The sequence below is a fragment of the Amblyraja radiata genome, chromosome 43, assembly GCF_010909765.2.
Source record: "Amblyraja radiata isolate CabotCenter1 chromosome 43, sAmbRad1.1.pri, whole genome shotgun sequence".
In the NCBI taxonomy this organism is placed as follows: Eukaryota; Metazoa; Chordata; class Chondrichthyes; order Rajiformes; family Rajidae; genus Amblyraja; species Amblyraja radiata.
The window spans coordinates 11359096-11375382 of record NC_045998.1 but is presented as its reverse complement, the minus strand read 5'-3'; the positions used below and the strand labels follow the sequence as shown (position 1 = coordinate 11375382).

General features: G+C 48.3%; 1 protein-coding gene across 10 annotated transcripts in view; it reads left to right on the top strand.

The window, feature by feature from the left end:
- The window catches only part of LOC116968056 (arf-GAP domain and FG repeat-containing protein 1-like), a 94780-nt gene that overhangs the window by 53001 nt on the left and 25492 nt on the right, over positions 1 to 16287 (top strand). For 6 of the 10 annotated variants that reach the window (XM_033014677.1, XM_033014679.1, XM_033014686.1 and 3 more), the window contains 5 exons: positions 3218 to 3333; positions 6930 to 7080; positions 8792 to 8945; positions 10300 to 10425; positions 14928 to 15137. In XM_033014677.1, coding sequence (XP_032870568.1) covers positions 3218 to 3333; positions 6930 to 7080; positions 8792 to 8945; positions 10300 to 10425; positions 14928 to 15137 — 757 coding nt within the window. The remainder of the gene's footprint in view (positions 1 to 3217; positions 3334 to 6929; positions 7081 to 8791; positions 8946 to 10299; positions 10426 to 14927; positions 15138 to 16287) is intronic. The other 4 variants (XM_033014685.1, XM_033014684.1, XM_033014680.1 and 1 more) reach the window with 3 other exon arrangements.

Here is a 16287-nt window from a genome sequence, read left to right as displayed (position 1 = left end):
AGGAAGGAAATGCAGAAGGTACACAAAATTGCTGGGGAAACTCAGCGGGTGCAGCAGCATCTATGGAGCGAAGGAAATAGGCGACGTTTCGGGCCGAAACCCTTCTTCAGACCCGGGAATGCAGATGCTGGTTTACACCCAAGGTGGACACAAAAAGCTGGAGTAACTCAGCGAGACAGGCAGCATCTCTGGAGAGAGGGAATAGGTGGCGTTTCATGTTGAGACCGGTCCTCACCCTTAACTTCTCGTTTAAGAAGGAACTGCAGATGCTGGAAAAATCGAAGGTCGACAAAAATGCTGGGGAAACTCAGCGGGTGAGGCAGCATCTATGGAGACCCGAGACGTCACCTATTCCTTCGCTCCATACACCCGCAAGTTACTCCAGCATTTTTGTCTACCCTTAATAGACAATACGTGCAGGAGTAGGCCATTTGGCCCTTCGAGTCAGCACCGCCATTCAATGTGATCGTGGCTGATCATCCCCAATCAGTACCCCGTTCCTGCCTTCTCCCCATATCCCCTGACTCCGCTATTTTTAAGAGTCCTATCTAGCTCTCTTGAAAGCATCCAGAGAACCTGCCTCCACTGCCCTCTGAGGCAGAGAATTCCACAGACTCACCACTCTCTGTGAGAAAAAGTGTTTCCTCGTCTCCGTTCTAAATTAACTTCTCCTTCGCCTCCTCCCACTTCCTCTAAATCCAAGCTTTGGACACTCACATGGGTCACCTATTCCTTTTCTCCAGAGATGCTGCCCAAAGATCTTAGAGCTCCACTCTAAGATCTTTGATGCTGCCTGTCCCGCCGAGTTACTCCAGCTTTTTGAATCTGTCCTCGGTTTAAACCAGCATCTGCAGTTCCTTCCTACACATCTATGTTGGTGTGTGACCTTCTCAAGTGCATGAGCTCTTTGCCCACTTAGCTACAATTATTGCCTTTCACAGGCAGGATTTCAGGGCTTTTAACTCTCACGCATGGCTGGACCGAGCGAGGGGAGTTGAAAGTCACAGAACCTGATATCGAGGCATTAATCACCAAACATTTCAAAGATATCCCAGCTATGCACACACTCCAAATCTCACTTCAGGTGCTCGTTGAGCCAGAACTCCTTCCTGCTAAAACTCTCCATTATTGTCCGTGCCATTAAACATTCGCTCTTAAGGATGTAAATGAATCTGCAGGTAAACAAAGTGCATGAATGAGCATTTTGCCTCGAGTCGCGGCAGTCATTTGGAGGTCAATCGTATAGCGTAAGAAGGAGCTGCAGATGCTGGGTTTATTTATCTATTTGATGGGCCAAATGGCCTAAATATGCTGCTATAACTTATGAACTTTCCCCCTCTCCCCATATACCCTGCCCTCTAGTGTTGGACATTTCCACACTGGGGTAAAGGGTTCTGATTGTCTACCCTATCTACGGCTCCCATCATTTTACACTCTTCTATCAAATATGCCCCCAACCTCCAAGCTTCCAGAGAAACCAATGCAAGTCTGTCCAGTTTCCCCCCGTAGCTGAAACCTTCCAAACAATTTAAAATTGTACATAGATTATATTATTCAAAAACAAGATTGAACAAATTTTATCCAAATATATCCGCCACTTGTGATAAATGTCTAGCCCAAAAGGCAACTATAACACACTCCTTAGTTTCCTGCATAAAACTTTATAGATTTTGGAATGATATTTTTGAAATATTTACAAAATTATTCAAGACAAGAATGGAACCTAATACTGAAATGATTATATTTGGCGTAATGGAAGATGGGAATAAATTGAACACATCTCAAAATCTATTCCTTAACTATGGTTTAATAATAGCAAAAAAATTAATTCTTAAATTTTGGAAGGGTACATCAATACCAACGCTTAAAATGTGGATTGCAAGTATGTTGGACACCGCTCATCTTGAGGAAATGCGATTCCTCCTAATGGATAAATCAGACCAATTCATAACGAGTTGGTCTCCATTCGTCGTTTTTTTGGAATCATATGGTGCAACACAATTGTAAAAAATAACTGTTTCAGGACTGGACGAGGGTTGGTCAAGATTATAAATAATGATCTCCTTTTCTTTTTTATTTTATTTTATTTTCTCTTTCTCTCAACTTTCTTCATTTACTCGTTTTCTTTTTTCACACACTATATATTTCACATCTTTCTATCCTTTACTATCTAACTTCTTTTTCTTATTCTAATCTTTTTTCAGTGTAACAAAAAAAAAAGAAAAGAAGTTGTACATAAAATGTATTATGAAAATATATATTAGGCACTTTGGTGCCATATGACTGTACTTACTTCTAATAAAATAAAATATTTTTTTAAAAAAACATTCGCTCTTAAGGATGTAAATGAATCTGCAGGTAAACAAAGTGCATGAATGAGCATTTTGCCTCGAGTCGCGGCAGTCATTTGGAGGTCAATCGTATAGCGTAAGAAGGAGCTGCAGATGCTGGGTTTATTTATCTATTTGATGGGCCAAATGGCCTAAATATGCTGCTATAACTTATGAACTTTCCCCCTCTCCCCATATACCCCTGCCCTCTAGTGTTGGACATTTCCACACTGGGGTAAAGGGTTCTGATTGTCTACCCTATCTACGGCTCCCATCATTTTACACTCTTCTATCAAATATGCCCCCAACCTCCAAGCTTCCAGAGAAACCAATGCAAGTCTGTCCAGTTTTCCCCCGTAGCTGAAACCTTCCAAACAAGACAGCATTCTGCAGGCACCTCATATTTCGCTTGGGCAGCTTACACCCCAGCGGTATGAACATTGATTTCTCTAACTTCAAGTAACCCCTGCTTTCCCTCTCTCTCCATCCCACCCCCTTCCCGGTTCTCTGACCAGTCAATAGACAATAGGTGCAGGCGCAGGCCATTTGGCCCTTCGAGTCCACTCCGACCAGCGATTCCCACACACTAACACTATCTTGCACACATTTGGGGCAATTAACAATTTACGATTTTACCAAAGCCAATTAACTTTCAAACTTGTACTGTAAGTCTTTCGAGCGTGGGAGGAAACCGGGAGAAAACATGTCACGGGGTACAAGCTCCGTACGGACAGCACCCGTAGTCAGGATCAAAGCCGGGTCTCCGGCGCTGTGTGGCAGCAACTCTACCGCTGCGCCACCGTGCCGTCCAGTTGATGTGATGTGAGATCCTGTGCACTGTATCTGTGTAGAGAAGACTTCATTCCTCTGTTTTGGTTCCTCTGCAGGTATGCAGACAGATCTGGCTGGGCCTGTTCGACTCCAGATCATCAGTCATCCCAGATTACAGGGATCCACAGAAAATCAAGGAATTCCTACAGGATAAATATGAGAAGAAAAGATGGTGGGTGATCACGCATTTATGCCGAAGATCATACATTCTCAGTAATCCAATGACTGTTTCTGTTCCCGCTCGGAATACCGCTGTTTAATTTAGATGTCAGTTGCATAAGGAGTCAGTGCCGACAGAAAAACCTGCAAATGGATCTCAGCCAGTGCTTGTATAGTGGACGGAAAGGTGCCAGCTCACGTGATGCTATTGACTGCTGTAGATGATCAATCCAGTCCGGCCTGTACAACAGAAACGATCACACATATCTGTACCCTCACAACTTTGCCCTTTAGAGGGATATCTGAGGTAGGATGTGCTCATGTATGTGTTCAAGAGAGAAGCGCTCTTGATGTTTTCAAGAGCAAGTTGGATTTAGCTCTTAAGGGCTTGTCCCACTGTACGAGGTAATTCAAGAGCTCTCCCGAGTTTAAAAAAAAATCAAACTCGTGGGAAGTACGTAGCGGCTACGTCGGAGTTCGTGGATGTCCCGTAGCGGCTCGTAACGCTAACGGCAGGTACTTGGGAAACGCGGAAACTCGTGAAGTTTTTTCAGCACTAGGAAAAATGTCCACGAGAGCCCCGGGTACCTACGAACGGCCATTACCGTAATTCTTCGAGTTCGAATCAGGGCAAACTCGGGAGAACTCTTGAATTACCTCGTACAGTGGGACAGGCCCTGTAGGGCTAATGGAATTTGAGTTCGATTTAGCTCTTAGGGCTAACGGAATCAAGGGATGTGGGGAGAAAGCAGGAACGGGGTACTGATTTTGGATGATTAGCCATGATCATATTGAATGGCGGTGCTGGCTCGAAGGGCTGAATGGCCTACTCCTGCACCTATTTTCTATGTTTCTATGCCGGCTCTGGAGGAGGCTTAGGAGGGAATGATCCCAGGAATGGGAGGGTTAAAATGATGAGCGTTTGAAGGCAGTGGGCCTCTACTCGCTGGAGGTTAGAAGGATGAAGGGGTACCACATTGAAACTTTTGAATTGCGAAACACCTGCTTAGAGTGGATGTGGAGAGGATGTTTCCACTAGTGGGAGAGTCTAGGACCAGAGGTCACAGCCTCAGAATTAACGGACGTTCCTTCTTAAAGAAATTCATCCTCATCTCCTTCTTAGAGATGAGGATGAATTTCTTTATTCAGAGGCTGGTGAATCTGTGGAATCTTCATTCCCTTAGAGGTTGAGGCCAATGTAAGCAGATATTTTTAAGGCAGAGATAAATAGATTCTTGATTAGTACGGGTGTCAGGGGGTTATGGGGAGAAGGCAGGAGAATGGGGTTAGGAGAGAGAGCTAGATCAGCCATGATTGGATGGCGGAGTAGACTTGATGGGCCGAATGTCCTAATACTGCTCTCATCACTTATGAACATATGATATTGGCCAAACGCAGGCAAACAGGACTGGCTCATGAAAATAACAGCAGATCCACTTCTGGGACGCAACGATCTGCCTGGCTTCTGCTTCATCTTGGATTTTGTAACTAAACTAAACGGCGGGCGGCACGGTGGCGCAGTGGTAGAGTCGCTGCCTCACAGCGCCAGAGACCCTAGTTCGATCCTGACCATGGGTGCTGTCTGCATGGAGTTTGTACGTTCTTCCCCGTGACCTGCGCGGCTTTTCTCCGGGAGCTGCGGTCTCCCCCCACACTCCAAAGACGTGCGGGAGTGTAGGTGAATTGGCCAAGTAAGATTGCAAATCGCTGACGGTGTGTGCACGATTGTGTTAGTGTATGGGGATCACGGACTTAGTGGGCCGAAGTGCCTGTTTCCGCGCTGTATAAACTCAACTGCACTAAACTAGATTAAACTAAACTAGGTGGGACATATTAGTCGGCATTGACGATTTGGACTGCTCTATCATTGACGCTGTGACTGTTACTATTAGAAACAGAAACATAGAAAATAGGTGCAGGAGTAGGCCATTCGGCCCTTCGAGCCTGCACCGCCATTCGATACGATCATGGCTGATCATCCAACTCAGTATCCTGTACCTGCCTTCTCTCCATACCCCCTGATCCATTTAGCCACAATGGCCACATCTAACTCCCTCTTAAATATAGCCAATGAACTGTGGCCTCAACTACCTTCTGTGGCAGAGAATTCCACAGGTTCACCACTCTCTGTGTAAAAAATGATTTTCTCATCTCAACCTAAAAGACTTCCCCCTTTATCCTTAAACTGTGACCCCTTGTTCTGGACCTCCCCAATATCGGGAATAATCTTCCTGCATCTAGCCTGTCCAACCCCTTAAGAATTTTGTAAGTTTCTATAAGATCCCCCCTCAATCTTCTAAATTCCAGCGAGTACAAGCCGAGTCTATCCAGTCTTTCTTCATATGAAAGTCCTGACATCCCAGGAATCAGTCTGGTGAACCTTCTCTGTACTCCCTCTATGGCAAGAATGTCTTTCCTCAGATTAGGAGACCAAAACTGTACGCAATACCCCAGATGTGGTCTCACCAAGACCCTGTACAACTGCAGTAGAACCTCCCTGCTCCTATACTCAAATCCTTTTGCTATGAATGCTAACACCTGCATGCCCACTTTCAGTTTACTTTTAGAAGTATTTGGGCCCATTCTTCTGGGAAAGTGAACCGGCATGTCACACACGTGACCAGATGTCATCGCACAAAGTGAAACGTTAAAAAAAATTCTTGTAAGAGATCCATCTTGCTCATTGGCTATTTCCCCCCACCTGCAGGACTATAATGCATGTCTGCTAAAGATGTGAACATTCCAGCTTTTTTAAAATTCACAAGAGTTTGAAAAAGGGCTTCCGTGCCGCGTCACACACGTGACCAGCCCTATTTGACCTCTTGCCCCAAACAAACATTGTCAGCAAAACATATAAATATTTCACTTGATAAACCGGAAAAAAATATATGAATCCTCTGTGCAGGACAAAACAATATACCTGTAATGCTTTCAGAATGATAAGAGATGTATTCCACACTTTTTTCCATCTTTTTTAGTCACACACTTGACTAAGAATGGCCCATTTGCAGTGGAAATAGAAGAATATTTGAAATGTTGAGGCATAAAAGCTGGCAGGCAGGCTTGAAGGCGGTTTAATCCCTATTTTCCTTTGTAAGAAGGAACTGCAGATGCTGGCTTACACCGGAGATAGACACAAGATGCTGGAGTAACTTAGCGGGTCAGGCAGCATCTGTGGAGAAAAGGGATAGGTGACGTTTCGGGTCGAGACCCTTCGTCGGTCTGATAGTCTGGGAGGTGGGAGAAACTGGAGGTATAGGAAGGTTCAGAACAAAGCTGAGCCTGCATCGATGACTCAGGGAAGGTGGAGTCCACAATGGTCCATTGTTGGCTGGGGAGAAGATGATAATGAAGGAATACAAACAGTGAATTTGCAAGAGGGCCAGGGTGGTGGAGGGACAGGGAGAGAGTAAATGCAAGGGTTGCTCGAAGTTTAGTTTAGTTTAGTTTAGAGATACAGCGCTGAAACAAACCATTTGGCAGCGACCAGCGATCCCCGCACACTAACACTATCCTGCACACACTAGGGACAAGTTGCCCAAGCGAATAACGGGGGCAACGCAAATATTTTCCTGGCTGGCGTTAATTTGGTTTTGTCTGTGATTACAGGTATGTTCCTCCCGAGCGCGTAAAGGTGTCTGCGGCCACTTCAGCCACCACCTCACTTAGCAGCAGAAGCAGCACGCCCGACATTAAACCTCTGAAGAGCCTGGTGGGAGAATCAGCTCCAGCCCTGACTGTCACGAGAACCGTCAGTCAAGTACTGTCAGCATGATGGTGGGGGGAGGGGGAGGGGCAGGGGGCAGGGGGGAGGTGGGGGCATGGATTTTCTAGCTTCCTAACTCAACTTAACTCAACAACTGTAGCCACCAAGTACCTCATTGAAACCCTCATTGAAACTTGCCAAATAGTGACAGGGCTTGGATATTGTGGATGTGGAGGGAGAGTCTAGGGCCAGAGGTCACAGCCTCAGAATTAAAGGACGTTCCTTCAGGAAGGAGATGAGGAGGAATTTATTTAGTCAGAGGGTGGTGAATCTGTGGAATTCATTGCCACAGACAGCTGTGGAGGCCACAAGTCAGTGGATATTTTTAAGGTAGAGATAGATAGATTCTTGATTAGTATGGATGTCAGGGGTTATGGGGAGCAGGTAGGAGAATGGGGCCTGGAGGGAGAGATAGATCAGCCATGATTGAATGGCGGAGTAGACTTGATGAGCCGAATGGCCTAATGCTGCTCCTATCACATATGAACTTTACTGGCTTTCCCTGGCACTAAACATTATTCGCATTATTCCCTTCATCATCTATCTGTACACTGTGGATGGTTCGATTGCAATCATGTATTATCTATCCGCTGACTGGTTAGCATGCAGTAGAGCTTTTTCCTGTACCTCAGTATACATAGAATCGTGGAAAAAGCCCTTCGGCACAACTTGCCCACACCGGCCAACATTTCCCAGCTACACTAGTCCCACATGCCCGCATTTGGCCCATATCCCTCCAAACCTGTCCTATCCATGTACCTGTCCAACAGGTTTCTTAAACGATGGGATAGTCCCAGCCTCAACTACCTTCTCCGGCAGCTCATTCCATACACCCACCACCCTTTGTGTGAAAAATGTACCACTCAGATTCCTATTAAATCTTTTCCCCTTCACCTTAAACCTATGCCCTCGTGTCCTCGATTTGCCTACTCTGGGCAAGAAACTCTGTGTATCTACCCGATCTATTTCTCTCATGATTTTACACACATCTACAAGATCACCCATCCTCATGCGCTCCAAGGAATAGAGTCCCAGCCTATTCTATCCCTCCCTATAGCTCAGACCCTCTAGTCCTGGCAACAATAGACAATAGGTGCAGGAGTAGGCCATTTGGCCCTTTGAGCCAGCACCGCCATTCAATGTGATCATGGCTGATCATCCCCAATCAGTACCCTGTTCCTGCCTTCTCCCCATATCCCCCGACTCCGCTATCTTTAGGAGCCCTATCTAGCTCTCTCTTGACAGTATCCAGAGAACCGGCCTCCACCTGAGGTAGAGTATTCCACAGACTCGCAACTCTCTGTGAGAAAAAGTGTTTCCTCGTCTCCGTTCTAAATGGCTTACCCCTTATTCTTAAACTGTGTGTGTGGCCCCTGGTTCCGGACTCCCCCAACATCGGGAACATCCTCGTAAATCTTCTCTGTACCCGTGCCAACTTGATGCCCAGAATTGAACGCAATGCTCCAAATACTGTGTAGAGAGGAACTGCAGGTGCTGGTTTAAACCAAAGTTAGACACAAAATGTTGTAGTAACTCAGCGGGATTGGCAGCATCTCTGGAGAGAAGGAATGGGTGACATTTCAGGTCGAGACCCTTCTTCGGTCTAAATACTGTATTGAATACGTGTAGTATTGAACTCAACGCTGCACGTGACAATAAACTAAACTAAACTAATTTAATATTACTTTTCTCTCTCCTCCTCCAGCCCGTGGGTCAGGCACAGATGCAGCAGGCACAACAGCAGCAAGCAAAGAGGTCGCAGATGGATCTCCTGGCTGACATTGGGGGCGACCCCTTTGCCACCCCTGCACCCCAGCATGCAGCCACACAGGCCTTTGGGGCTTTCCCCGGCTTTGGAGGTAAGATTTATTGAGTTTAGTTCAGAGATACAGCACGGAAACTGGCCCTTCAGCCCACCAAGTCCGTGCCGACCAGCGATCCCCGCACATTAGCGCCATCCTACGCACACCAGGGACAATTTACATTTACACCAAGCCAATTAACCTACAAACCTGCACGTCTTTGGAGTGTGGGGCGAAACCGAAGATCCCGGAGAAAGCCCACTCAGGTCACTGGGAGAACGTACAAACTCCGTACAGACAGCACCCGTAGTCGGGATCGAACCTGAATCTTTGGCTCTGTAAGGCAGCAGCCCTATCGCTGCGCCACCGTGCCACCCTTGGAGATAAGCTAAACCAGCCTCATTCTCTGCAGTAGACATAAATGTTGGAGAAACTCAGCGGGTGAGGCAGCATCTATGGGGTGAAGGAAATAGGCAACATTTCGGGCCGAAACCCGTCGTTTTCTGCGACTCCCTTCATCTCCATTCGGTCTTTTCTCTTCCCTCCTGAAGCTATCGTCTGCACAGTTCCACAGACCTCTGGCCTCTACCACTACCCTCTACTTCCTTAGAAGGCTTAGGAAGTTCAGCATGTCCCCAAAAACTCTCACCAACTTCTACAGATGCGGCATTGAAAACGTTTTATCGGGATGCATCACAGCTTGGTTTGGGAACGGCACCATCCAAGACCACAAGAAATGAAAGAGACTTGTGGACGCAGCCCAGACCATCACGCCAACCAACCTCCCTTCCATTGACTCAATTTACACCACATGCTGCCCCAGCAAGGCCAGCAACATAATCAAGGATGAGTTGCACCCCGGCCACTCCCCCTTCTCCCCTCTCCCATCGGGCAAGAGGTACAGAAGTGTGAAAACGCACACCTCCAGATTCAGGGACAGTTTCTTCCCAGCTATTATCAGCAACTGAGGTAGATGGGAGATCAGGACCGTTCTCGAGTTGGTGATAGGATAGTTCAGGTGCCTGATAACAGCCTGGAAGAAACTGCCCCTGAACCTGCAGGTCCGACATCTCGACCTGAAACGTCACCTATTCCTTTTCCCCGGAGATCTTAAGAACTGCTCTGTGTAAGAAAGAACTGCAGATGCTGGTTAAAATCGAAGGTAGATACAAAATACTGGAGTCACTAAGCGGGTGAGGCAGCATCTGACGACAGAAGGAATGGGCGACATTTCAGACAGAAGAAGGGTCACGAAACGTCACTGAAACGTCTCTCCTCAGATGCTGCCTCACCCGCTGAGTTACTCCAGCATTTTGTGTCTACCTTAAAAACTGCTGTATTCTTCATGTAGCGAAGGTAAACGTGGCAACGTTTCTTGGGGTTTACAGCCAACCTTTTTGTTTGTATCCAGTCCAGCAAACTGCACATGCGAGTTTTCCGACCTTCAATGCGTTCAGTGGAGGTGGTGCCACAGGTAACGTCGGAGGTTTCCCCTCGGTCCACCAAGCCCCATTCCAGGCCCAGCCCGCGGCATCAGGTACAGTATCCAGCCATGTTTATCTCCTCTCAGCGTGTCAGTCATTGAATTTGTGAAGGGTTTTACACCCAGAGAGCCTGTGGATAGTGTGGCGTGCCTCAGGAATCGGTGCCAGGGCCCAATTCAGTTCACTTTGGTTTCTTGTCACGTGCACTGAGGTACAGTGAGAAAGCTTTTCACCTTCTCAGGCGACAGGGCCACAGTTTAAAGGAGGTATGCAGGGCGAGTGCGTTTTTTAAATTATAAATATTAAGTAGCAGAGAGCAGTGAGTGCTTGGAACCCGCTGCCTGGGGTGGTGGAGGAAGCAGATACGATAAGTTGCATTTACAATGCTCATAGTGCAGGGAATGGAGGGATATGGATTGCATGTGGCATCATGTTCAGCACGGACATTGTGGGCTGAAGGGCCTGTTCCTGTTCTATGATAAGCTTGCCAGTCTCAAGCAGTTCCTTATTTTATGTTAGGATTTGCGAATTTCCAGTTCAAGGGCAACGACTAGCTGCCGTCCCAAGGCAACGGGACAGACGTGCCTGTGCAGCGGTCCTCTCCCCCCCCCCCCCCCCGTTGTCCAGTGAAGCCCACCGCGCCACGACAGAGGGCGTGTAACATTGGTGTGTAAATCACAACTACTCGGCACGGCAGGGTCACGAGGGTGGCGCGGTGGCACAGCGCCAGAGCTGCTGCCTCACAGCGCCAGAGACCCGGGCTCCTCCCCGACCACGACCAAGGGTGCTGTCTGTACGGAGGCTGCACAGGTCCTCTCCGGATGCTCTGGCCTCCACCCACACTTGAATTCACTGCCACAAAAGGCCGTCAATGGATATTTTTAAGGCAGAGATATGTAGATTCTTGATTACTTGGTTTCTTGGACCTCCAAAATATTCCAAATGGAATTTAAACTGGAGGTGGTACCTCATGGTGGTACCACCTCTCCCTTCCTCTCTCTCCCCCCTCCCTCCCTCCCCCACACCTCTCTCCCCCTCCCCTCTCTCCTCCCCTCCCCCACTCCTCTCTCCTCCCCCTTTCCATCTCCTCCCCCCTCTCCCTCTCCTCCCACCCTCTCTCCACCACCCCCTTCCCTCTCTACCCCACCCCCTTCCCTCTCTCCCTCCACCCCCTGCCCCTCTGTCCCTCTTCCACCTCTCCCCCTACCCCTCCCTCCCCTCTCTCCCACTTATCCCACCCGTCTCCCTCTCCATCCCCCACCCCTCTCTCTCCCCCTCCCTTCCCCCTCCCTCACCCCCACCCCTTCCCCTACCCCTCTGTCCCTCTTCCACCACTCCCCCTACCCCTCTACCCCTCCCTCCCCACCCACTCTTCCACTTCTCTCCCCCCCTCTCTCTCCCCTCTCTCTCCCCACCCCTCTTAGTTAGTGCGGGTGTCCAGGGTTATGGGGAGGAGAATGGGTTTAGGAGGGAGAGATAGATCAGCCTTGATTGAATGGCGGAGTAGATTCGATGGGCCGAATGGCCTAAATATGACCTCATTACTCCATTGGTGTTTGTTGTTTGCATCAAAGACTTTGAGAATGTTGCAGGCAAGATTAGTAAGTTTGTAGATAGATCTAAAGCAGGTGGTATTGTAGAGAGCGAAGATGATTAAACGAAGTTTACAGCAGGATCTTGATCCGTTGTGGGCTGACCAATGGTTAAAATGAATCAAAACATTTGGGTACTATGACAAGTCTTGGGTACTAAAAGACTTTTAGACAGGGACATGGAGAGGGATGTGGGGCAAAGGCAGGGAGCTGCAACTAGAGTACTTTGGGCATCTTGGTTAGCATGGGCAAGCTGGGCTGAAGGGCCTGTTTCGTGCTGTATGACTGTATGCTGTGCAAACACGCGTGTGGGCATGTACACACAGTGGGGTGGCTGAACTCGAGGTTATAGAGTGTTAAAGAAGGAACTGCAGATGCTGGAAAATCGAAGGTACACAAAAATGCTGGAGAAACTCAGCGGGTGCAGCAGCATCTATGGAGCGAAGGAGATAGGCAACGTTTCGGCCCGAAACCCCGAAGGAAATAGGCAACGTTTCGGGCCGAAACCCGGAAGGGCTTCGGCCCGAAACGTTGCCTATTTCCTTCACTCCTTAGATGCTGCTGCACCCGCTGAGTTTCTCCAGCATTTTTGTGTACCTTAGAGGTTATAGAGATAGTTTCAGCAGAAACGTTGATCGTGGACAGCAGTGTGAATATGAACAGGGGCATCGTGTGAACAGGGCAACCAAGAACCAGGGGACATCGGTTTTAGTTGAGGGGGAACCTGAGGGGCAACTTCTTGCACACACAGGGTGGTGGGTGTAAGGGGGCATCTTAGTTGGCATAGGCAAGTTGGGCTGAGGGCCTGTTTCCGAGCTGAATGACTTTATATGATATGTGTGAGTGCGTGCGTGCTCACATTGGTGTGGCTAATCTAGGGGATATAAGGAGAGCGACTGAGCAAACCAATAGGGATTTCAGGATATAGGGATGGCCAGTGTGGAAGAGTTGGGCCGAAGGGCCTCTTTCCACACAGTATTAATTCATGACTTGATGACTCTATCAACGTTTTTAGTGTGAATATAAAATTCATTGCTGTGTGGAGCAGCTGGGGCCAATGGAATAGACACTTTTGGAAGGGAAATGGATGACAGCATGGGGCAGATAAAGATACAAGTTTATGCTACTTGCATTTCATTGTAAGGACCAAGTGTATTTACTTGTAGAACCAGGGAACTGCAGATGCTGGTTAATGCACAGAAGGACACAAAGTGCTGGAGTAACAGAATGGTCTCAATCCGAAACGTCGCCTATCCATGTTCTCCAAAGATGCTGCCCGACCTGCTGAGTTCTGTGGAATGTGCACAGGCAGCATCTCTGGAGAGAAGGAATGGCTGTCATCGTCTGGTTTACTTAGAACAACTGATCATTCTTTTTTGCTCACACCGAAGATACACACAGAATGCTGGAGTAATTCAGCGGGACAGGCAGCATCTCTGGAGAGAAGGAATGGGTGACGTTTCGGGTCGAGACCCTTCTTCAGGCTGAGAGCCTGAGGGCCTGAGTCAGAGTGAGGTAGTTGCGTGCTGCATGACAGACTCTGACTCTCGAGCTGCCGGTGAAGTGTGCTGAGAGATTGGCGTCACCGGATATTAACTGTATTGTCTGCTGCCTTGAGTGAAGGGTGACATGGTGGCACAGTGGTAGAGTCGCTGCCTCACAGCTCCCGAGACCCGGGTTCCATTCTGACCACGGGTGCGTGTCTGTACGGAGTTTGTACATTCTCCCCGTCACCTGCGTGGGATTCCTCTGGGATCTCCGGTTTCCTCCAAAATCGTCCAGGTTTGTAGGTTAATTGGCTTGGTATGATTGTAAATTGTCGCTAGTGTGTGTAGGGTCGCTGGTCGGCGCAGACTCGGTTTCCACACCGTCTTGTCAATTGTCTACTCAAGATAGAGTTTCTTCTTCTTCTTCTTGCGTATGGCGTGCATCTGTCTGACAACTTGTTCTATTTGATCTTATTTGATTGTGCACGCCGGGTTGATTGCATTTGTCGAAACAGGGCGGACCACGTGAAGGTTGCAATCTCCCACCCCAAGAGAGAGCTAGACAGAGCTCTTAAAGATAGAGGAGTCAGGGGATATGGGGAGAAAGCAGGAACGGGGTACTGATTGGGGATGATCAGCCATGATCACATTGAATAGCGGTGCTGGCTCGAAGGGCCGAATGGCCTACTCCTGCACCTATTGTCTATTGTCTATTGTATCTAAACTAGACTAAAAGAGAGGGGGACACCTAAATTGCAGGGGGGGGGGGGGGAAAGCAGTTCTGTCGGAAAGGCATCATAGGAAACATCAAAGAGAATATACCAGGATGAATCTACAGTTTGAAGAAGATGGATGTAAATCTAATCCTTCATAATGGGTCAGCAGCTCACATCAGTGATTTATCATTTACTTCTCAAACACGTGATTGTTGATGTTAAACCCCCTGTAATGTTTGCAGCGAGACCAGCATCGCCATTGGTGCATTGCCTTTACTGCGTTGTGATGAATCAACTCTTTAAGATGCTGCCGACCTTCAGACAGTGCAAAGTCTTTGTATATCTGTTTTTTTTTTTTTCAATGAGTGGTACCTGTGTGTGAATTCAGCGTGTGTTTCCCAATTCACTGAAGTGTCTCCCCACTCCCAAATGTCAATGACACAGAGTTAACAAACAAACCCAGTGTTGACTTCACGCCATCTCACAGACTCTCCGTGCAGCTGTAAGTATCAGAAAGTAGACACAAAATGCTGGAGTAACTCAGTGGGACAGGCAGCATCTCTGGAGAGAAGGAATGGGTGACGTTTCGGGTTGAGACCGTTCCTCAGACCATTGGACCGGCCAGACTCGCAGAGCTCTGCAAAGCCCCATGTAAACATTGTTTGCTTCTTATGTCAGTTTCTTTTCATTTTAGCTTTTATTTCTGTTTGGTTTTTTTCCCTCCCATTTCCTTTTTTTTTTTTTTCTCCATTTGCAACAGGTGGTTCGAGCAGCGCTAACTTTGCAAACTTTGATACCTTCCCAAAATCTTCCAGCACTAGTTTCGGAGCGTTCACTAGCCCTCCCGCCACCTCCGTGCCCGCGGGTTCAACGGCCGCCTCCTCCGGTAAACATGCCACCTCGCAAGCCGACAAATACGCAGCGCTGGCAGATTTAGAAAGCATCTTTAACGCCCCTAATTCCACTGCAGGTAAGCGACAGTGAAACGGCGACGAAGGGGAACGGGGTGTGGAATGACGTGACTTCTAGGTGTACCAGGGAGAAGGGTACACAGCCTGACTCGCTGTGTAAAGAGAGCCCCCCACCATTCTGTCTCGGCAGGGTCCTTCATTGCCCGATTCTAAGGCCCTGTAGAAAATAATGCCCCTGTCCCACTTAGGAAACCTGAACGGAAACCTCTGGAGACTTTGCGCCCCACCCAAGGTTTCCGTTTGTGGTTCCCGGAGGTTGCAGGTGGTTGCCGGAGGAAGCAGGTAGGGAACCTGACAAAAACCTCCGGGAACCCCACGGAAACCTTGGGTGGGGCGCAAAGTCTCCAGAGGTTTCCGTTCAGGTTTCCTAAGTGGGACAGGGGCATTAAAGCCACAAAAGTCAGAGTCAATTTTATTCGTCACTGGCGCCTGAAGGTGCAGTGATTTGAATTTGCCAGCAGCGATACACTTGAAAAGAACACACAATACACAATAGAATTGAACACAGACATCCACCACAGCGTTCGTCACTGTGGTGGAAGGCAACAAGGTTCAGTCAGTCCTCCTCCTTTGTTCTCCCGTGGTCGGAGCCATAAACCTTCCGTAGTCGCCGCTACGGACGGCCAGATGTACAGACCCTCTCGTCGGGATGATCCAAACTCCGACGTTGGGACGGTCAAACACACTTGGAGTGCCCGAATCGGCCACTTTCCTACCGGAGCCCGCGGGCAGCTTCAGTGCTAGAGTAACTCATCAGGTCAGGCAGCATCCCTGGAGAACATGGATAGATAATATTTCGGGTCAGACCTGAAGAAGAAGGGTCCCAATTTCAACTCAAAGACCCAACCTACCTTAAAGGCTTTCTTTACCTTCAAAATGTCATCCATCTGCCTATCTGCCCTGGTCCCAACTATGTCCCAGCCCTCCAGCCCCCCTCGTACTGCTGTCGACTACCAATCTCTCCCGCTCCCTCTCAGTCCCGTGGCAAGGTCTCCACCCCAGGTTCTTTCAGCGTTCCCTTTTGTGCTCTTACTGCTGCTTGTAACCATTGGTCCTACACTCGAGAAAAGGCTGGAGTAACTCAGCGGGTCGGTCGGGCAGCATCCCTGGAGAACATGGATACGGTGACGTTTCAGGTCGGGAATCTTT